This window comes from Staurois parvus, unplaced genomic scaffold (assembly GCF_062004578.1).
Source record: "Staurois parvus isolate SC_StPar_1 unplaced genomic scaffold, SC_StPar_1.0 ptg001422l, whole genome shotgun sequence".
Lineage (NCBI taxonomy): Eukaryota > Metazoa > Chordata > Amphibia > Anura > Ranidae > Staurois > Staurois parvus.
The window spans coordinates 524,662-544,668 of NW_028319218.1; the positions used below are offsets into that span (position 1 = coordinate 524,662).

The 20,007-nt window shown below is 44.9% G+C and overlaps 1 protein-coding gene across 1 annotated transcript in view; it reads left to right on the plus strand.

Moving 5' to 3' along the window:
* The window catches only part of CORO2B (coronin 2B), a 114,717-nt gene that overhangs the window by 87,571 nt on the left and 7,139 nt on the right, over window positions 1-20,007 (plus strand). The window contains exons 6-10 of the mRNA XM_089662071.1: window positions 4,983-5,099; window positions 9,012-9,116; window positions 16,480-16,576; window positions 18,630-18,742; window positions 18,841-18,931. Coding sequence (XP_089518197.1) covers window positions 4,983-5,099; window positions 9,012-9,116; window positions 16,480-16,576; window positions 18,630-18,742; window positions 18,841-18,931 — 523 coding nt within the window. The remainder of the gene's footprint in view (window positions 1-4,982; window positions 5,100-9,011; window positions 9,117-16,479; window positions 16,577-18,629; window positions 18,743-18,840; window positions 18,932-20,007) is intronic.

Consider the following 20,007-nt stretch of genomic DNA (forward strand, 5'->3'; position numbering starts at 1 on the left):
ATAATAATACAATGTATAATAGGATGAATATAATGATACAACGTATAATAGAATGTATATAATGATACAACGTATAATAGGATGTATGTAATGATACAATGTATATTAGAATGTATATAATGATACAATGTATATTAGAATGTATATAATGATACAATGTATAATGGAATGTATATAATGATACAATGTATAATAGAATGTATATAATGATACAATGTATCTCTCTTCTCCATTCATAGAGAGAGGAAAAAAACAAGGGGGCTGGGCTGTACAGTGACTGATCACTGTGATAGCCAATCAGAGGCTGTCATAGCGATCATGTGACCCGGAATCGGGAGTCCCGGGTCCCGATCTTTAGAACAGAACCCAGGGCTCTCCGTGACACCGCGGTCTTTGTGCTGGGAGCGCGCAGTCCCAGCACAAAGACAGCTACGCAAATATGCAGCTCCATGGAAAAAAGCCCAGTTCTGTGAGGTTTTTTCATTAAGCCTGCTGGGATGAACAAAAAAAAACTGATAGTGTGTACGGGAAATTCGTCTGTCAGGCTTATTCAGTGGTGCAAAAAGCAATACAGATAAAATACTGCACTCACTTAAAACAGAAAGATAAGTAGTAACTCATATCCTAGAATTTAAAAACAGGCTCATGGGCAAGAGGGTGAGACGTCTGTCAGATGTAGTTGTGTGCCTGATCCAGAGAGGAGATCGATTGAGTCCATCAGCAGGTGGTGCTGTGCATGTGCAGCATGGATGGTAAGCCTGGTGGAATCTCCAAGGTGTCTGCCAGCAGATGGTGCTGTGCATATGCAGCATGGATGGTGGAGCCTGGCAGAGTCTCCAAGATGTACGGGATCAGCACATGTCGTGTCTGACGTCATCACAATGCGACGCATTTCTGAGCATGTGCAGGACAAAATTAATCCAGGCGCGCAGTTTCATCAGGCAGGGCCAAGGAAACAAGCGGACAGTAAGACCTATAGACATGATCTTAGCCAGTCTTTCTCAACCTTGTTACCCAAGGGGACCCCATGAAATAATTTTCAGGAGGTCTATGGGAAAATGCCCCTTACGTTGGCAGTCAGTAGGATTAATGCAATCCTTACAGTGGTGGTCAGAATGCCACCATTACAGCCAGCTAAGAAGATAAATTGATGTCATGCATTTGGTTTTGCCAAGTGGTGTTAGTCTAGGAACTATGCAGGCACCATCAGATGGGAAGACAATCAACCACAGCCTAAGGGACCCCTAGCAACTTTTGGAGAAACTCTAGGGTTTCATGGAACCCTGGTTGAGAATGGCTGGTCTAAGCTGTGCCAGATGACTGGTTCCTAAACCAAATGTTCTCCTGAGACCTATTGAGCAAAGCAGGAGCACTAAAGACACCCCTTGTACCTGGCTTATCAGGAGTGACTAAGGGGACCTTAAAGAATACTTCTATTCAGTTGATTCAGTTGCCGGTTTCTAACGCGAGCAAAATCCTTTCTTGTATTACGAGAGGTATAGACTCCAGAGAGAAAGATATCATATTACCCCCCCCCCCCCCGGTACAAATTAGTAACACCTCATCTTGAATATGCAGTTCAATTTTGGGCTCCAATTCACAAAAAGAACATTGGGGAACTGGAGAAAGTACAGAGAAGGGCAACCAAACTGATATGAGGCATGGAGGAGATCAGCTATGAGGAAAGATTAGAGGCACTGAATTTATTCTCTACTGAGAAGAGGAGATTAAGGGGGGATATGATCTCCATGTATAATACATAAGGGGGGATATGATCTCCATGTATAATACATAAGGGGGGATATGATCTCTATGTATAATACATAAGGGGGGGATATGATCTCTATGTATAATACATAAGGGGGATATGATCTCCATGTATAATATATAAGGGGGGATATGATCTCCATGTATAATACATAAGGGGGGATATGATCTCCATGTATAATACATAAGGGGGGATATGATCTCCATGTATAATACATAAGGGGGGATATGATCTCCATGTATAATACATAAGGGGGGATATGATCTCTATGTATAATACATAAGGGGGGATATGATCTCCATGTATAATACATAAGGGGGGATATGATCTCCATGTATAATACATAAGGAGGGATATGATCTCCATGTATAATACATAAGGGGGGGATATGATCACCATGTTTAATACATAAGGGGGGGATACGATCTCCATGTTTAATACATAAGGGGGGATATGATCTCCATGTATAATACATAAGGGGGGGATATGATCTCCATGTATAATACATAAGGGGGGATATGATCTCCATGTATAATACATAAGGGGGGATATGATCACCATGTATAATACATAAGGGGGATATGATCTCCATGTATAATACATAAGGAGGGATATGATCTCCATGTATAATACATAAGGGGGGGATATGATCACCATGTTTAATACATAAGGGGGGGATACGATCTCCATATTTAATACATAAGAGGGGATATGATCACCATGTATAATACATAAGGGGGGATATGATCACCATGTATAATACATAAGGGGGGGATACGATCTCCATGTATAATACATAAGGGGGGATATGATCTCCATGTATAATACATAAGGGGGGATATGATCTCCATGTATAATACATAAGGGGGGATGTGATCTCCATGTATAATTCATAAGGGGGATATGATCAGGGACAAGATTGTAGACCTACACAAGGCTGGACTGGGCTACCAAACTATGGCCAAGCAGCTTGGTGAGAAGGTGACAACAGTTGGTGCAATCATTCACAAATGGAAGAAACACAAAACAAGTGTCAGTCTCCCTAGGTCTGGTGCACCATGCAAGATCTCACCTCGTGGAGTGTCAATGATCATGAGAACAGTGAGGAATCATCCCAGAACTACACGTGAGGATCTTGTCAATGATCTCCAGGCAGCTGGGACCACAGTCACCAAGAAAACAATTGGTAACACACTACGCCGACAAGGACTGAAATCCTGCAGTGCCCGCAAGGTCCCTCTGCTCAAGAAAGCACATGTCCAGGCCCGTCTGAAGTCTGCCACTGAACATCTGAATGATGCAGAGGAGGACTGGTGGGAAGTGTTGTGGTCAGATGAGACCAAAATCGAGCTCTTTGGCATCAACTCGTCATGTTTGGAGGAGGAATGCTGCCTATGACCCCAAGAACACCATCCCAACTGTCAAACATGGTGGTGGAAACATTCTGCTTTGGGGGTGTTTTTCTGCTAAGGGGACAGGACAACTGCACCGCATCAAAGGGGCGATGGACGGGGCAATGTACCATCAAATCTTGGGTGAGAACCTTCTTCCCTCAGCCAGGGCATTGAAAATGGGTGGTGGATGGGTGTTCCAGCATGACAATGACCCAAAGCATATGGCCAAGGCAACAAAGGAGTGGCTCAAGAAGAAGCACATTAAGGTCCTGGAGTGGCCTAGCCAGTCTCCAGACCTTCATCTGATTGAAAATCTGTGGAGGGAGCTGAAGGTTCGAGTTGCCAAACGTCAGCCACCAAACCTTAATGACTTGGAGAGGATCTGCCAAGAGGAGTGGGCCAAAATCCCCCCTGAGATGTGTGCGAACCTGGGGGCCAACTCCAGGAAACGTCTGACCTCTGTGATTGCCAACAAGGGATTTGCCACCAAGTACTAAGTCATGTTTTGTGAAGGGGATCAAATCCTTATTTCCCTCATGAACATGCAGATCAGTCATCATTTGTTAGACGCATTTCTGCTGAATTTGTTGTTGTATTCTGTCTCTCAGTGTTACACCGAACATTCCATTGTTAGACCGATCATTTCTGTGTGAGGGGCGAACATTCAACATCAGCCGGGGAGCAAATACGCATTTCCTTCACTGTAAGGGGGATGTGATCTCCATGTATAATACATAAGGGGGGATATGATCTCCATGTATAATACATAAGGGGGGATATGATCTCCATGTATAATACATAAGGGGGATATGATCTCCATGTATAATACATAAGGGGGGATATGATCTCCATGTATAATACATAAGGGGGGATATGATCTCCATGTATAATACATAAGGGGGGATATGATCTCCATGTATAATACATAAGGGGGGGTATGATCTCCATGTATAATACATAAGGGGGGATATGATCTCCATGTATAATACATAAGGGGGATATGATCTCCATGTATAATACATAAGGGGGGATATGATCTCCATGTATAATACATAAGGGGGGATATGATCTCCATGTATAATACATAAGGGGGGGTATGATCTCCATGTATAATACATAAGGGGGGATATGATCTCCATGTATAATACATAAGGGGGGGATATGATCTCCATGTATAATACATAAGGGGGATATGATCTCCATGTATAATACATAAGGGGGATATGATCTCCATGTATAATACATAAGGGGGGGTATGATCTCCATGTATAATACATAAGGGGGGATATGATCTCCATGTATAATACATAAGGGGGGGATATGATCTCCATGTATAATACATCAGTGGTTCATATAGTGAACTCGGTGTAGTTATTCTCCCTGAGGTCATCACAGAGGACAAGGGGGTGCTCTTAATGTCTGGAAAAAAGAAATGTAATCTCCAAACATGGAAAGGTTTCTTCACAGTAAGAGCTGTGAAAATGTGGAATAGACTCCCTCCAGAGTTGGGTGTGGCCAGCTCAGTGGATTGCTGTAGGAAAGTCCTGGATTCTTTCTTGGATACACAGAATATAACTGGATATAACATTTATAGGTAAAGTTGATCCAGGGAATATCCGATTGCCTCTCGGGGGATCAGGAAGGAATTTTTCCTCTGCAGGAGCAAATTGGATCGTGCTTTGCTGGGTTCTTTTTGCCGTCCTCTGGATCAGTTGTGGGTGTAGGATTATAACTTTTATTTTTATATAATTTTATGGTTGAACTGGATGGACTTTTTGTCTTTTTTTCAGCCAGACTAACTACGTACTTTGTCTTTCTAGGCAGCAACCTGTAAAAACCACAAAATGACTCGAGTTGTTTTTCTGGGGAACATGAAGCGCCTACTTACAACAGGAGTCTCGAAGTGGAATACGAGGCAGATCGCACTGTGGGATCAGGTGAGAACGGCTGTGACAATAGTGTGCAGCAAATGGCATCTGACAAATCCCCTGTTAGGCGTCAGCAGTGCACAGAAATTTCCGTAGAATGTTTCAGAAAATGATGAATGAGGGGAGAACAAAGTCCTAGTTAAGGGGTGGGCAACTGCGGCCCTCCAGCTGTTGGTGAACTACAAGTCCCATGAGGCATTGCAAAATTGACAGTTACAAGCATGACTCCAAAAGGCAGAGGCATGATGGGACTTGTAGTTCACCAACAGCTGGAGGGCCACAGTTGCCCACCCATGTCCTAGTTAAGGTGGAGGGAGGAAACCACCTTGGGAAGAAGGAAGGCCTTTCCCTATCCCTTTAGGAAGGGCTCTTCCCACAGGCGTCCCTAGAGTTGGTGTCACCCGGTGCGGTAACACTTGGTGACACCCCCTCCGACGATCCCCGCAGACTGGATCGGATCTGCGGATTGAGGATTGCTGACTCCACGGCCGCGCACCGGGTGACACCGACCTGCGGAGATCGTTGGCTTTCTTTACAACTTACCTTCTCGAGGAGCGGGTTCAGTGTCACCCCGTATAGGTTGCATGCCGACGATCCCCACAGGATGGATCGGACCTGCGTATTGAGCATAATGGATCGGAGTCCGATCCCTTATGCTCCCCAATCCGCACATCCCATCCATCCTGCGGGGATCGTCGGCATGCAACCTATACGGGGTGACACTGAACCCGCTCCACGAGAAGGTAAGTTGTAAAGCAAGCCGACGATCCCCACAGGATGGATCGGATCTGCGGATTGAGCATAATGGATCAGAGCCCAATCCAATATCCTCCCCAATCCGCAGATCCGATCCATGCTGCAGGGATGGCCAGCATGCAACCTATACGGGGTGACCCTGGACCTGCTCCACGAAAAGGTAAGTTGTAAAGGAAGCCGGCGATCCCTGCAGGATGGATGGGATCTGCGGATTGGGGAGTATAATGGATCGGACTCCGATCCATTATGCTCAATCTGCAGATCCGATCCATCCTGCGGGGATCGTCGGCTTGCTCTACAACTTACCTTTTCGTGGAGCGGGTCCAGGGTCACCCCGTGCGGTCGGCGTCACCCGATGCGGGCCGCACCCCCACCTGCCTCGGGGCGCCACTGGCTCTTCCTACACCTCATAGTGGTTACGGCAATGAGAAAGACTTCTTGTTAGTGAGATTGGATAAGTGAACCTCCCTAAGCCCTGGTTCACATCGGCGCAACTTGTCATGAGATGTCACCGTTCCAAATCGCATGGCAAGTCACTCCCTAATGCTGGCAATGTAACCGTTATGAAAGTAGTTCCTGCCGTATTTTTTGCGATTGCAAGTTGCATCTGAAATCGCACTGGTCCGCGTCCTAAATGAAGCGCAATTTCAAAGTTGTGTTTGGTGTGAACCTAGCCTAATGGGCTTGAAGGGCCAATAAAACAAGGTTGCGATCCCATGGTGTCACTGGGGAGCATACGGTGGGAAGCAAGGTAAAATTAAAAAGTAAAAAAAAAAATTAAATTAAAAAATCCAAAAAGAACTACTGAGTGAGCTGTGATTGGTCACAGCTTGTCACATGGTACAAGGCTGTTATGAATGGCCCTGTACCATGTGATCCCTGTGATCATTCACAGATTTCACACGCAGTAAGCAATGATGTCAGAAGTGACATTTTGCTTACTACTCTGCATGTGATCACTGATTGGCCAATCAGTGATCACATGATCGGGACGTCACACAGAGGTCCCGTACTACGATTGGTGTTCCACTGTGTCGGAAGGACACAGCGGGCACCGGATCGCTGTGCTGTGCGCTCCCAGGGTGCGGGGAGGCCGTTTATAAATGACCACCTGACCCTGCACTGCCACCGTCCGGCCATTTATATACAACAGCCAAACGGGAGGCAGTTAAACTTGTCCGATAAAAAAAAATTTAAAAATCTAATTTCATCATAAATTTAGGCCAATATATATTCTGCTCCGTGTCTTTGCTAAAAAAAAACCCCAATACGTGTAAATTAATTGGTTTGCATGAAAGTTATAGTGTCTACGAATGGCGGTATAGATACTGGAATTTTTTTATACTAGTAATGGCACTCAAATGAAATTTATGTTCTTTTTTCCCCAAAAAATGGTGGTGTTTGTGATCGCCTGTGCGGTTTTCATTTTGCGCGCTATAAACAAAAAATACCCACAATTTTGTAAAAAAATATATATATATTTTTTACTTTTTGCTATTAAACTTGTCCAATAAAAAAATTTTAAAAATCAAAATTCATCATAAATTTAGGCCAAAATGTATTCTGCTCCGTGTCATTGCTAAAAAAAAAACCCTAATACGTGTAAATTAATTGGTTTGTGTGAAAGTTATAGTGTCTACAAATGGCGGTATATATACTGGAATTTTTTTTTATATATATATATATACTAGTAATGGCACCCAAATTAAATTTATGTCCTTTTTTTTCCGACAAATGGTGGTGTTTGATCGCCTGTGCATTTTTTATTTTGTGCACTATAAACAAAAAATACCAACAATTTTGTAAAAAACAAATATATTTTTTCGACTTTTTGCTATTAAACATGTCCAATAAAAAAAATGTAAAAAAATCAAATTTCATCATAAATTTAGGCCAAAATATATTCCGTTACATGTCTTTGCTAAAAAAAAAAAAAAAAACAATACGTGTAAATTCATTGGTTTGCATGAAAGTTATAGTGTCTACAAATGGCGGTATGGTGAAACTCGAAAAATTAAAATCTGGTGTAAAAGTTCATTTATTTCAGTGCAGCAACTTAAAAGGTGAAACTAATATATGAGACTCATTCCATGCAAAGCAAGATAGTTCAAGCCGTGATTTGTCATCATTGTGATGATTATGGCTTACAGCTCATGAAAACCCCAAATCCACAATCTCAGAAAATGAGAATATTCCATGCAATCAATAAAACACGGATTGTACATAGAACAATATCGCACCTCTGAAAAGTATAAGCTGCATATGTACTCAGTACTTGGTTGGGGCCCCTTTTGCAGCAATTACTGCCTCAATGCGGCGTGGCATGGAAGCTATCAGCCTGTGGCACTGCTGAGGTGTTATGGAAGACCAGGATGCTTCAATAGCGGCCTTCAGCTCTCCTGCATTTTTCGGTCTCATGTCTCTCATCTTTCTCTTGGCAATGCCCCATAGATTCTCTATGGGGTTCAGGTCAGGCGAGTTTGCTGGCCAATCAAGCACAGTAATCCCACGGTCATTGAACCAGGTTTTGGTGCTTTTGGCAGTGTGGGCGGAGCCAAGTCCTGCTGGAAAATGAAGTCAGCATCCCCATAAAGCTGGTCTGTGGAAGGAAGCATGAAGTGCTCCAAAATCTCCTGGTAGACGGCTGCGGTGACCCTGGACTTAATGAAGCACAGTGGGCCAACACCAGCAGTGCCACAGGCTGATAGCTTCCATGCCACGCCACATTGAGGCAGTAATTGCTGCAAAAGGGGCCCCAACCAAGTACTGAGTACATATGCAGCTTCTACTTTTCAGAGGTCTGATATTGTTCTATGTACAATCCGTGTTTTATTGATTGCATGGAATATTCTCATTTTCTGAGATTGTGGATTTGGGGTTTTCATGAGCTGTAAGCCATAATCATCACAATGATGACAAATCACGGCTTGAACTATCTTGCTTTGCATGGAATGAGTCTCATATATTAGTTTCACCTTTTAAGTTGCTGCACTGAAATCAATGAACTTTTGCACCATATTCTCATTTTTCGAGTTTAACTTGTATATTAAACAGAAAAAAAAAATTACTATAAGTATGTGCCTGATATTGCATTAAATGACTAGAAATGAATGATCTACTTTACAGATATATATAAATACAGTATATTATGAAATGTTTCCGCAGGAGGATCTGTCCATGCCGCTGATAGAGGAGGAGATCGATGGGCTCTCAGGGATGCTGTTCCCATTCTATGATATGGACACACACATGCTGTACCTGGCTGGAAAGGTATTCCCATCTGTATAACCACATCCAGGCATTATCTCTGCTTCTCACCCATATTACATAACTGTACACTGCATTTATTATTATTATTATTATTTTTATTATTTTTATAATACAGGATTTATATAGCGCCAACAGTTTGCTCAGCACATTTACACCCATATCTAAGAAAAATATATTTGAAATATATTTAAAAAATATTCTTCCCAAATATATTGACATATATTTGAAATACTAAAATTTTGTCCATATTCAATATATTTAAAAAAAAAAAATTAAAAAAAAATATATATATATGTGTGTGTGTGTGTGTGTGTGTGTGTGTGTGTATACACTGTATGTTTTTATTACAAAATATATCAAAAATATTTTTAAAAATACATTTCAAATATACTGTATGTCTTTAAAAATGCAAACCTACATTTTTGGAATGCATTTACAAATCTATGTAAGAATATATGTTAAAATTACTTTTTTATATGTTAAAATAAAATCCGTAGAATATATTTTAAAAAAGAAATATTTGTAAAAATATTTTTCATATATTTTGTAATATATAATATATATATATATATATATATATATATATATATACACACACACACACATATATATATATATATATAATTTATTTATTGAAATATATTGAATATGGCCAAAATTGTAGTATTTCAAATATATTTTTCTTCCATGTGGCAAGGATCATTATCCAGGATGTTAAAGTATTAAACCCACAAAAGCAAATGTAATATATTGCAGCTTACCAACTCTTAGCTGAAGTGGTTGCATTCATTTTTCTTTTTTAGGCTTTATGTTCATCTGGTGATCCAGCCTGTAAGTCTGTTGTTTTTCAACTTCCTTTAACCCCCCCCCCCCCGGAGGTATTCCCGAGTGTAGCTCGGGGTAAAGTTTCAGCACCACAAGCAGTAACCCCCCCTGAGCTACACTCGGGAATACACTGCAGCGTTGCTCCGGGATCCCTCCAGCACTTACCTTGTCCTGCGCTCCCGCGATGTCCCTCCAGCAGTGTCCCCGGCAATGTCCTCCGGCCGATGCCGGCATCTGTCTTCCGGGTTCCGTTCCCTGCGACGTCGGGACGTACGGGGGACGGAACTGGCGGGAAATTTGAAAATTTTAAAAGTGACATTCACTAAATCCACTAAAATCACATAGTATAACATTCCTGTATCAAACCATTTCACATACATTTTGTCCCGAGTGCTTTGTCCGGCGCCCTGCCTGCATTTTTACTGTTCTTTCTGCCTGGAAACTGAGAAACGTCCATGGCGTCCAAAAAGCGTCCCTTTAGGTCAGACGCGGTTTTAGACCGGCTAGAGAACAGCGATAGTAAATCAGAACCACTTGCAGAATTGAGTGATAATGATTGGTGGGGGAAATTCCTCATCAGACACTGAAAACGATTCTGCGACTGAGCTCAGCGATGTGCGAACTTGGCGCTCTATTTCACATTTCAGTGTTTTTGGTTTGATTATATTATTGAATTACATTTATTATTATTATTATTTTTTATGATTATTTATTAAATTATAATTTATGATTTCGTGTTTCAAGTTTTATCGCACCCGGGATGTTTACTAGACTCTTGTTCGGACAGATTTCAGTGAGTTATTCCTAAAAATTACAGGCCTACAATAAAAAAAATACATATTTCCATGCAAAAAAATGTACCGCTTTGAGCACAAAAATATGGACATAATCAGACCGCTAGGGAGGCTACTAGACCACACTGTCCTCTCTTGTGAACCCCCCTTTTTTCCTCTGTTTTCCCCCTACACTGAGAGTTATGTTACACAATTTTTCTTTCTTTCTATGGTCCCGAGATTTATGGGATCAAATTTGCCTTCTATAATGAGACATTTTCATCCAGACTTTGCGTATTTCAGGTTCATTACTCGATATTTGTGATGTGAGTGGCATTATTTCAGTTTCTGACACAGACAGTTTGTATCTAGTCTGAGGTTCCTAGCTAGTAAGTGTTTCATGTTGAGTGTATGTTCACGCCTTGTCTGCTGTGTGATGGCACTTCTTTGTGACGTGTACAATGTCTCAATAAAGAATTGCAAAAAAAAAAACAGACCACACTGTTCAGTAAAAAGAGTCAGTTAGAACAGGGGTCTCCAAACTTTATAAACGAAGGGCCAGTTTACTGTCCTTCAGACTTCAGGGGGGCTGGACTGTGGCCAGTGGGAGAAGAAAATGTCCCAACATCAGTGGGAGTTAACGATGTTCCATTATTGGTATTAACGGCAGATATAGTGCCCTATCATTGGTGTCAGTGGGAGGAATAGTGCCCCATCATTGGTGTCAGTGGGAGGAATAGTGCCCCATCATTGGTGTCAGTGGGAGGAATAGTGCCCCATCATTGGTATCAGTGGGAGGAATAGTGCCCCATCATTGGTGTCAGTGGGAGGAATAGTGCCCCATCATTGGTGTGAGTGGGAGGAATAGTGCCCCATCATTGGTATCAGTGGGAGGAATAGTGCCCCATCATTGGTATCAGTGGGAGGAATAGTGCCCCATCATTGGTGTCAGTGGGAGGAATAGTGCCCCATCATTGGTGTCAGTGGGAGGAATAGTGCCCCATCATTGGTATCAGTGGGAGGAATAGTGCCCCATCATTAGTATCAGTGGGAGGAATAGTGCCCCATCATTGGTGTCAGTGGGAGGAATAGTGCCCCATCATTGGTGTCAGTGGGAGGAATAGTTCCCCATCATTGGTATCAGTGGGAGGAATAGTGCCCCATCATTGGTGTCAGTGGGAGGAATAGTGCCCCATCATTGGTGTCAGTGGGAGGAATAGTGCCCCATCATTGGTGTCAGTGGGAGGAATAGTGCCCCATCATTGGTATCAGTGGGAGGAATAGTGCCCCATCATTGGTGTCAGTGGGAGGAATAGTGCCCCATCATTGGTATCAGTGGGAGGAATAGTGCCCCATCATTGGTGTCAGTGGGAGGAATAGTGCCCCATCATTGGTGTCAGTGGGAGGAATAGTGCCCCATCATTGGTGTCAGTGGGAGGAATAGTTCCCCATCATTGGTATCAGTGGGAGGAATAGTGCCCCATCATTGGTGTCAGTGGGAGGAATAGTGCCCCATCATTGGTGTCAGTGGGAGGAATAGTTCCCCATCATTGGTATCAGTGGGAGGAATAGTGCCCCATCATTGGTGTCAGTGGGAGGAATAGTGCCCCATCATTGGTGTCAGTGGGAGGAATAGTGCCCCATCATTGGTATCAGTGGGAGGAATAGTGCCCCATCATTGGTGTCAGTGGGAGGAATAGTGCCCCATCATTGGTGTCAGTGGGAGGAATAGTGCCCCATCATTGGTGTCAGTGGGAGGAATAGTTCCCCATCATTGGTATCAGTGGGAGGAATAGTGCCCCATCATTGTTGTCAGTGGGAGGAATAGTGCCCCATCATTGGTGTCAGTGGGAGGAATAGTGCCCCATCATTGGTTATCAGTGGGGGGAATAGTGCCTCATCATTGGTATTAACGGCAGATATAGTGCCCTATCATTGGTGTCAGTGGGAGGAATAGTGTCCCATCATTGGTGTCAGTGGGATGAATAGCACCCCATCATTGGTGTCAGTGGGAGGAATAGTGCCCTATCATTGGTATCAGTGGCAGGAATAGTGCCCCATCATTGGTGTCAGTGGGAGGAATAGTGCCCCATCATTGGTATCAGTGGGAGGAATAGTGCCCCATCATTGGTATCAGTGGGAGGAATAGTGCCCCATCATTGGTATCAGTGGGAGGAATAGTGCCCCATCATTGGTGTCAGTGGGAGGAATAGTGCCCCATCATTGGTGTCAGTGGGAGGAATAGTTCCCCATCATTGGTATCAGTGGGAGGAATAGTGCCCCATCATTGGTGTCAGTGGGAGGAATAGTGCCCCATCATTGGTGTCAGTGGGAGGAATAGTGCCCCATCATTGGTGTCAGTGGGAGGAATAGTGCCCCATCATTGGTATCAGTGGGAGGAATAGTGCCCCATCATTGGTGTCAGTGGGAGGAATAGTGCCCCATCATTGGTATCAGTGGGAGGAATAGTGCCCCATCATTGGTGTCAGTGGGAGGAATAGTGCCCCATCATTGGTGTCAGTGGGAGGAATAGTGCCCCATCATTGGTGTCAGTGGGAGGAATAGTGCCCCATCATTGGTGTCAGTGGGAGGAATAGTTCCCCATCATTGGTATCAGTGGGAGGAATAGTGCCCCATCATTGGTGTCAGTGGGAGGAATAGTGCCCCATCATTGGTGTCAGTGGGAGGAATAGTTCCCCATCATTGGTATCAGTGGGAGGAATAGTGCCCCATCATTGGTGTCAGTGGGAGGAATAGTGCCCCATCATTGGTGTCAGTGGGAGGAATAGTGCCCCATCATTGGTATCAGTGGGAGGAATAGTGCCCCATCATTGGTGTCAGTGGGAGGAATAGTGCCCCATCATTGGTGTCAGTGGGAGGAATAGTGCCCCATCATTGGTGTCAGTGGGAGGAATAGTTCCCCATCATTGGTATCAGTGGGAGGAATAGTGCCCCATCATTGTTGTCAGTGGGAGGAATAGTGCCCCATCATTGGTGTCAGTGGGAGGAATAGTGCCCCATCATTGGTTATCAGTGGGGGGAATAGTGCCTCATCATTGGTATTAACGGCAGATATAGTGCCCCATCATTGGTATCAGTGGGAGGAATAGTGTCCCATCATTGGTGTCAGTGGGATGAATAGCACCCCATCATTGGTGTCAGTGGGAGGAATAGTGCCCCATCATTGGTATCAGTGGCAGGAATAGTGCCCCATCATTGGTGTCAGTGGGAGGAATAGTGCCCCATCATTGGTATCAGTGGGAGGAATAGTGCCCCATCATTGGTATCAGTGGGAGGAATAGTGCCCCATCATTGGTGTCAGTGGGAGGAATAGTGCCCCATCATTGGTGTCAGTGGGAGGAATAGTGCCCCATCATTGGTGTCAGTGGGAGGAATAGTGCCCCATCATTGGTATTAGTGGGAGGAATAGTGCCTCATCATTGGTATTAACGGCAGATATAGTGCCCCATCATTGGTGTCAGTGGGAGGAATAGTCCCCCATCATTGGTATCAGTGGGAGGAATAGTGCCCCATCATTGGTGTCAGTGGGAGGAATAGTGCCTCATCATTGGTGTCAGTGGGAGGAATAGTGCCCCATCATTGGTGTCAGTGGGAGGAATAGTGCCTCATCATTGGTGTCAGTAGGAGGAATAGTGCCCCATCATTGGTATCAGTGGGAGGAATAGTCCCCCATCATTGGTATCAGTGGGAGGAACAGTGCCCCATCATTGGTGTCAGTGGGAGGAATAGTGCCCCATCATTGGTATCAGTGGGAGGAATAGTGCCCCATCATTGGTGTCAGTGGGAGGAATAGTGCCTCATCATTGGTGTCAGTGGGAGGAATAGTGCCCCATCATTGGTATCAGTGGGAGGAATAGTGCCCCATCATTGGTATCAGTGGGAGGAATAGTGCCCCATCATTGGTATCAGTGGGAGGAATAGTGCCCCATCATTGGTATCAGTGGCAGGAATAGTGCACCATCATTGGTGTCAGTGGGAGGAATAGTGCACCATCATTGGTATCAGTGGGAGGAATAGTGCCTCATCATTGGTGTCAGTGGGAGGAATAGTGCCCCATCATTGGTGTCAGTGGGAGGAATAGTGCCCCATCATTAGTGTCAGTGGGAGGAATAGTGCCTCATCATTGGTGTCAGTGGGAGGAATAGTGCACCATCATTGGTATCAGTGGGAGGAATAGTGCCTCATCATTGGTGTCAGTGGGAGGAATAGTGCCCCATCATTGGTGTCAGTGGGAGGAATAGTGCCCCATTATTGGTGTCAGTGGGAGGAATAGTGCCCCATCATTGGTATCAGTGGCAGGAATAGTGCCCCATCATTGGTATCAGTGGGAGGAATAGTGCCTCATCATTGGTGTCAGTGGGAGGAATAGTGCCCCATCATTGGTTATCAGTGGGAGGAATAGTGCCCCATCATTGGTATTAACGGCAGATATAGTGCCCCATCATTGGTATCAGTGGGAGGAATAGTGTCCCATCATTGGTGTCAGTGGGATGAATAGCGCCCCATCATTGGTGTCAGTGGGAGGAATAGTGCCCCATCATTGGTATCAGTGGCAGGAATAGTGCCCCATCATTGGTATCAGTGGGAGGAATAGTGCCTCATCATTGGTATCAGTGGGAGGAATAGTGCCTCATCATTGGTGTCAGTGGGAGGAATAGTGCCCCATCATTGGTGTCAGTGGGAGGAATAGTGCCCCATCATTGGTGTCAGTGGGAGGAATAGTGCCCCATCATTGGTGTCAGTGGGAGGAATAGTGCCCCATCATTGGTGTCAGTGGGAGGAATTGTGCCCCATTGTTGGTGTCAGTGGGAGGAATAGTGCCCCATCATTGGTATCAGTGGGAGGAATAGTGCCCCATCATTGGTGTCAGTGGGAGGAATAGTGCCCCATCATTGGTGTCAGTGGGATGAATAGTACCCCATCATTGGTGTCAGTGGGAGGAATAGTGCCCCATCATTGGTGTCAGTGGGAGGAATAGTGCCCCATCATTGGTGTCAGTGGGAAGAATAGTGCCCCATTGTTGGTGTCAGTGGCGGGACCTATACCTCACTGTTGCTGATGGGGGAAATAATGCCCCAAGGACTGGATAATAGCAAGCAGAAGACTGCAGTTTGGAGACCACTGAGTTAGAGGGATGAGGTAAACCATTGACCACTGACAGGGGTGCTTACAATGATCATCTTTTATTCATGTAAAACATTTATCTCAAAAGGAATAAAAAAACTGTTGCTGTAACTGATTATTATGTGTTATCCGGAGTTCAGGTTTAATCTGTTAGTCAAGTCCAACACTCCCCTCCCCCCGGACTGACAATGCTGCTGTCCAAAGGTGCCCCCCTGTGCTCCTTCATCCAGATTGGGGGCGCTCTAATACAGGAGGTGTGCTACTGGCCAGATGGCCAGGTGAAAACAGAGGAGAAAAAGAAAAGGAAAGCAGCCGCCACATGGAAGGACTGAACTATAGTTACTTTTTGGTTTTGTTTAATATGGCTTTATATATATATAACTATATCCCTCCCTCAGATCAGATCTATAATGTCAGATTTATTCACATTTAGATGATCGACAGATCTGTGAATATCAATTGTTCTTTCCAATTAAAAACTGACATTTTGTTTCCATTCAGCCTTTTCATTGTTTTTTTTCTTTATACTCACGAATGCGATTTTTTCGAGGTGTGTTTTTTGGGACATGTCATCCAAGTACTTACTTTTTTATTTTTATGTATTCCTTAATCTATGTCAGGGAGACGGGAACATCCGATACTATGAAATCACGGTGGAAAAGCCATTCCTGACCTATCTCATGGAATTCCGATCAGCGGCTCCACAGAAAGGACTTGGTGAGATGCTGAGAATTTTGGAATACAAATCTCCATTGTAAAGGACTATAAGGGCTCGTTCACACTAGTGGTTGGGGATGGGGGGGGGGATAAAACCCTGTGGTTTAGCTGTGCTTTTACCACCCACAAACCACTACTCCTTTTAGCTGCAGAGGCAGCAGCCAGGGAGTGTACACTGCAACAATCACAGTACTGAGGATGTTTTTCCAGTTTTCTGAAGTGTAAGAAGACAATGACTTTCCCAAGCTCTATCTCTGTGAAGAACTAACACTGACTGAGGGAACATGGAAGAAACAGGGAGGGTCTTGCTAGGACAAATCTAACTAGCAGGAGTGGGGCCCGCTCCCTCTATACATTTCTTACTATGTTTGTTACTAATGTCCTTAACCCCTTGGCGCTGGCACCTCCCGGCCCTTTAAGGGTTTCAGAAGCCGGGAGGCGGGGCGGGGGGTTTAGGGTCATGTGACCGCCGTGATTCGCTGTCACAGCGGTCACATGATCGGGAAAGGTCCCGATCGCAAGAGGAGATCGGGACCTTTCCGTGAGTACCGGACACATGTGCTGGGAGTGCGCAGCGCGCGCGCTCTCAGCGCATATGTTTTTCTTAATTGCGCGCAAATATGCGGCCATTCGGCATCAAGGCCCAGATGCTGGGAGGCTGCACATTTGCGTGCGGCCGGCGCCAAGAGGTTAAAGTGGTTGTAAAGGCTCAAGGTTTCTTATCTTCATGTATTCTATGCATGAAGGTAAAAAACCTTCTTTGTGCTGCATTCCTGCCCAGCCCCCCCTAATTCTCACCTAAACCCCCTCTCGTTCCAGTGATGTGCATGGGAGTCTCAGCTATGTCGGTACTCCCTCTCCTCATTGGCTGAGACTGCAGTGGGAGCCAGTGGCGTCCCTAATTGGATGCTGGGGGTGCGTGCCACACCGGGTGACACCTATCTCACAGGTTGACACTAAAAAGTTTTACAGCAAGCCGACGATCCCTGCAAAATGGATCAGATCTGCGGTAACACGTGGTGTCACCCCTTCAGAGGTGGGCGGTCCCTGTCGTGCACACAGAACCTGGCTCTTCCCCTCCCTGTGTCTTTGTCGCACCCCCCACCCCCGGACCGATGTTGCAAGATCAGTTAACCCCCGTTCCATTATGCTCCCCAATCCACAGATTCGATCCATCTTGCAGGGATCGTCAGCTTGCAACCTATACGGGGTTAACTGATCTTGCAACACCGGTTTGGGGGTGCGACAGGGACACAGGGAGAGGACCACCTCTGGAGGGGTGACACCATGCGTTGCCGCATCGGGTGACACCAACCCTAGAGACGCCTCTGGTGGGAGCCATTGGCTCTCGCTACTGTCAATCACAGCCAGTGTGCCAATGAGAAGAGAAGAGGCGGGGCCAAGCTGCTGCTCCATGTGTGAATGGACACATGGAGCAGCAGGTGCCTCCATAGCAAGCTGCTTGCTGTGGGAGCACCCAACAGGAGGGACTTTTTATATACTTTTTATGACCATTGCATGCCAATTGATGGGTTCCATTGGGCTTGACACTACAGAATCTACGTGGGCCACAACATGCCAACTTCCTTGGAAAAGGGCCTCTGGTTCTCCAATGCCGTACCCACTGCTCCACCACTGTATTCTTGAGTTCAGGATAGTTCTCCATATGACTTTATATTAAAAAATAAAAAAGCTTTTTTCTTCGGGGGTTCTTTTTGCACAAATTCATATGGGTCTGGATTGCTCCCCAGACAGCTACTGTAGTTTAACCTATGTGAAACCTCAACGATCATGCAGTGGACTGTTTCATTTGTGTCCTTTTGTTTGTTATGTAATGAACAAAGCTTATAAATAAAGAACACAAAAAAAAAAATGGGGGGGAGGGGACAGAGGGAGATACCAAATCACATAAATAAACAAGTTGTGGTGGCCCAAAACAGTAGCAACCCGATACAGGTCAATACAACAGAGAGAATTTACAAATAGGTGGGACAGAACTCTACTCCATAACTTTTGAACCTTTGATCACAATGTCTTGTCATGTTTTCTATAGGAGTAATGCCAAAGCACGGGTTGGATGTGTCAGCATGTGAGATATTTCGCTTTTACAAGCTCATCACCCTAAAGAATCTTATAGAGCCGATATCTATGATAGTTCCAAGAAAGGTGAGTCTTGGTGTGCACCTACCCGTATGGCACTTTGCTCCGGAAGCCTTTGGGTAGCTGGAGAACTTCAAGGATAACACAAGTCTTCTTTGTTGCAGTCAGAAACCTACCAGGAGGATATTTATCCTATGACCCCGGGGATTGAGCCAGCCATGAGTGCTAAAGAATGGCTAAGTGGCATCAACAAAGGTAAAGGATGTGGCTTCACATGGAGGGGGGGGGGTTAAAATCACTGGGTTGAGCCATGGTTTGGTCTACCCCCGCCCTATTCCCCTTTACCACCACCACCTGTTACCCCATTAGCTGCAGAGGGAGCAACTGGGGGAATACATGAAGCTTTGCTTTGCTTCGCTTCATGGCCATGGCAGGAATTATACCCCCTGTCCCTTTCGACGGGCAGGGAGTGGGGATTGCTCTTCATAGAGCACCACAAGCTGGAACGAGCCCAAAGACACAATATGGAAGCAGTTTATCCCCCCAGTGTTCCCTACTTTCTCCACAAAATGTACTGACCCCGACCTCTGACCCATAACTTAACCTTTGACCCTTACCTTGACCCTAACACTAACCCTGCCACTGACCTAGATCTAGCTTTTTATTTTATTTTTTCTTCTTTTATTATTTTTTTACACGCTTTTGTTTTTTTAACATCTTTCTCCCCTACCAAGGAGAGAAAGATACAATATACCTTTCTCTCCATTCAGAGGAGAAAGAAAACACAGGGGCGGGCTGTACATTGACTGATCACCGTGATAGCCAATCAGAGGCTATTACAGTGATCAGGTGACTGAGAACTGTTAGTATGAGACCCGGGGCTCTCAGTGAGAGTCCAGTGTCTGTGCTGGGAGCAGGTCCGCTTTGAAGCCAAACTCTAGGATACAAAGTAGAGAAGAATGGGTTAGAGAGGTCCAGATGGTTTAGAGAGATCTGGATGGGTCAGAGAGGGATGATTGGATGGGTGAGAGAGGGATGACTGGATGGGTCATAGAGGGATGATTGGATGGGTTAGAGAGATCAGATGCTTTAGAGAGATCTGGATGGGTCAGAGAGGGATGATTGGATGGGTGAGAGAGGGATGATTGGACGGGTTAGAGAGGTCCAGATGGGTTAGAGAGGGATAGATCAGATAATTAGAGAGGTCCAAGTCAGAGAGGGATGATTGGATGGGTTAGAGAGGTCCAGATGGTTTAGACTCTAAACCATCTGGACCTCTCTAACCCATCCAATCCATCACTCTCTAACCGTTAGAGAGTGATGGATTGGAT